At 49.2% G+C, this 1,829-nt stretch overlaps 1 protein-coding gene across 1 annotated transcript in view; it reads left to right on the forward strand.

Moving 5' to 3' along the window:
• LOC114073270 (manganese-transporting ATPase 13A1-like) overlaps positions 1–1,829 on the forward strand; it is a gene marked incomplete at both ends in the record, with an annotated part of 22,677 nt that overhangs the window by 8,094 nt on the left and 12,754 nt on the right. The window contains one exon of the mRNA XM_027911057.1: positions 1,240–1,336. Within this exon, the coding sequence (XP_027766858.1) occupies positions 1,240–1,336 (97 nt within the window). The remainder of the gene's footprint in view (positions 1–1,239; positions 1,337–1,829) is intronic.

The following is a 1,829-nucleotide window of genomic DNA, read 5'->3' on the forward strand; positions in this document are numbered from 1 at the left end:
ATCCTGATCCCATTCCAGCTGGGAATTCCCAGAATTTGGGATCTCTTGGAATCCAGGGATGAGGCTCAGGGTGTTCCCTGAACAATCCTGATCCCATTCCAGCTCAGAATTCCCAGAATTTGGGATCTCTTGGAATCCAGGGATGAAGCTCAGGGTGTCCCCTGAACAATCCTGATCCCATTCCAGCTGGGAATTCCCAGAATTTGGGATCTCTTGGAATCCAGGGATGAAGCTCAAGGTGTCCCTGTTGTTATCCTGAAGGTCCCTAATCCCATTCCAGCTGGGAATTCCCAAAATCCCACGCTCTTGGAATCCAGGGATGAAGCTCAGGGTGTCCCCTGAACGATCCCGAGCCTTTTCCAGGTTGGAATTCCCAGAATTTGGGATCTCTTGGAATCCAGGGATGAAGCTCAGGGTGTCCCCTGAACGATCCTGATCCCATTCCAGCTGGGAATTCCCAGAATTTGGGATCTCTTGGAATCCAGGGATGAGGCTCAGGGTGTCCCCTGAACGATCCCGATCCTTTTCCGGCTCGGAATTCCCAGAATTTGAGATCTCTTGGAATCCAGGGATGAAGCTCAGGGTGTCCCCTGAACAATCCTGATCCCATTCCAGCTCGGAATTCCCAGAATTTGGGATCTCTTGGAATCCAGGGATGAAGCTCAGGGTGTCCCCTGAACAATCCTGATCCCATTCCAGCTGGGAATTCCCAGAATTTGGGATCTCTTGGAATCTGGGATGAGGCTCAGGGTGTTCCCTGAACAATCCCAAGCCTTTTCCAGCTCGGAATTCCCAGAATTTGGGAGCTCTTGGAATCCAGGGATGATGTTCAAGATGTCCCTATTGTTGTCCTGAACAATCCTGACCCTATTCCAGCTCGGAATTCCCAAGGTTTGGAATCTGGGAATGAGGTTCAGGGTGTCCATGTTGTTGTCCTGAACGATCCCGAGCCTTTTCCAGCTGGGAATTCCCAAAATCCAGAGCTCTTGGAATCCAGGGATGAAGCTCATGGTGTCCCTGTTGTTATCCTGAAGATTCCAGCTCGGAATTCCCAGAATTTGGGATCTCTTGGAATCCAGGGATGAGGCTCAGGGTGTCCCCTGAACGATCCTGATCCCATTCCAGCTGGGAATTCCCAGAATTTGGGATCTCTTGGAATCCAGGGATGAAGCTCAGGGTGTTCCCTGAACAATTCCAGCTCGGAATTCCCGAAAATTCCCATTTTTTTTCCCCCTCCAGGAGTTCGTGGTGACGGCCCTGAAGAGCTTGGGCTTCCCCACCCTCATGTGCGGCGACGGCACCAACGACGTGGGCGCCCTCAAACACGCCGACGTGGGTCAGCATTCCCGGCATTCCCGGGGAATTCCCGCCTTTCCCAGCCTGACACCAAAAGCAGGGCTCTCCTCCTCCTTTTCCGGCCTTTTTCCCCCCCAAAATTCCCTGATTTTCCCGGGTTTTTTCCCTAAAATTTCTTGATTTTCCCAGTTTTTTTCTCCCAAAAATTCCCTGACTTTCCCAACTTTTCTTCCCCTAAAATTCCCTGATTTTCACAGTTTTTTTCCCTAAAATTCCCTGATTTTCCTGCCTTTTTTTCTCCCAAAAATTCCCTGATTTTCCCAGTTTTTTTCCCTAAAATTCCCTGATTTTCCTGCCTTTTTTTCCCCCCAAATTCCCTGATTTTCCCGGGTTTTTTTCCCTAAAATTTCTTGATTTTCCCATTTTTCTCCCAAAAATTCCCTGATTTTCCCGGGTTTTTTCCCAAAAATTCCGTGACTTTCCCAACTTTTCTTCCCCTAAAATTCCCTGATTTTCCCAGTTTTTTTCCCCGA

This window comes from Empidonax traillii, unplaced genomic scaffold (assembly GCF_003031625.1).
Source record: "Empidonax traillii isolate 1590-97213 ecotype Southwest subspecies unplaced genomic scaffold, ASM303162v1 scaffold5874:size39183, whole genome shotgun sequence".
Taxonomy (NCBI): domain Eukaryota; kingdom Metazoa; phylum Chordata; class Aves; order Passeriformes; family Tyrannidae; genus Empidonax; species Empidonax traillii.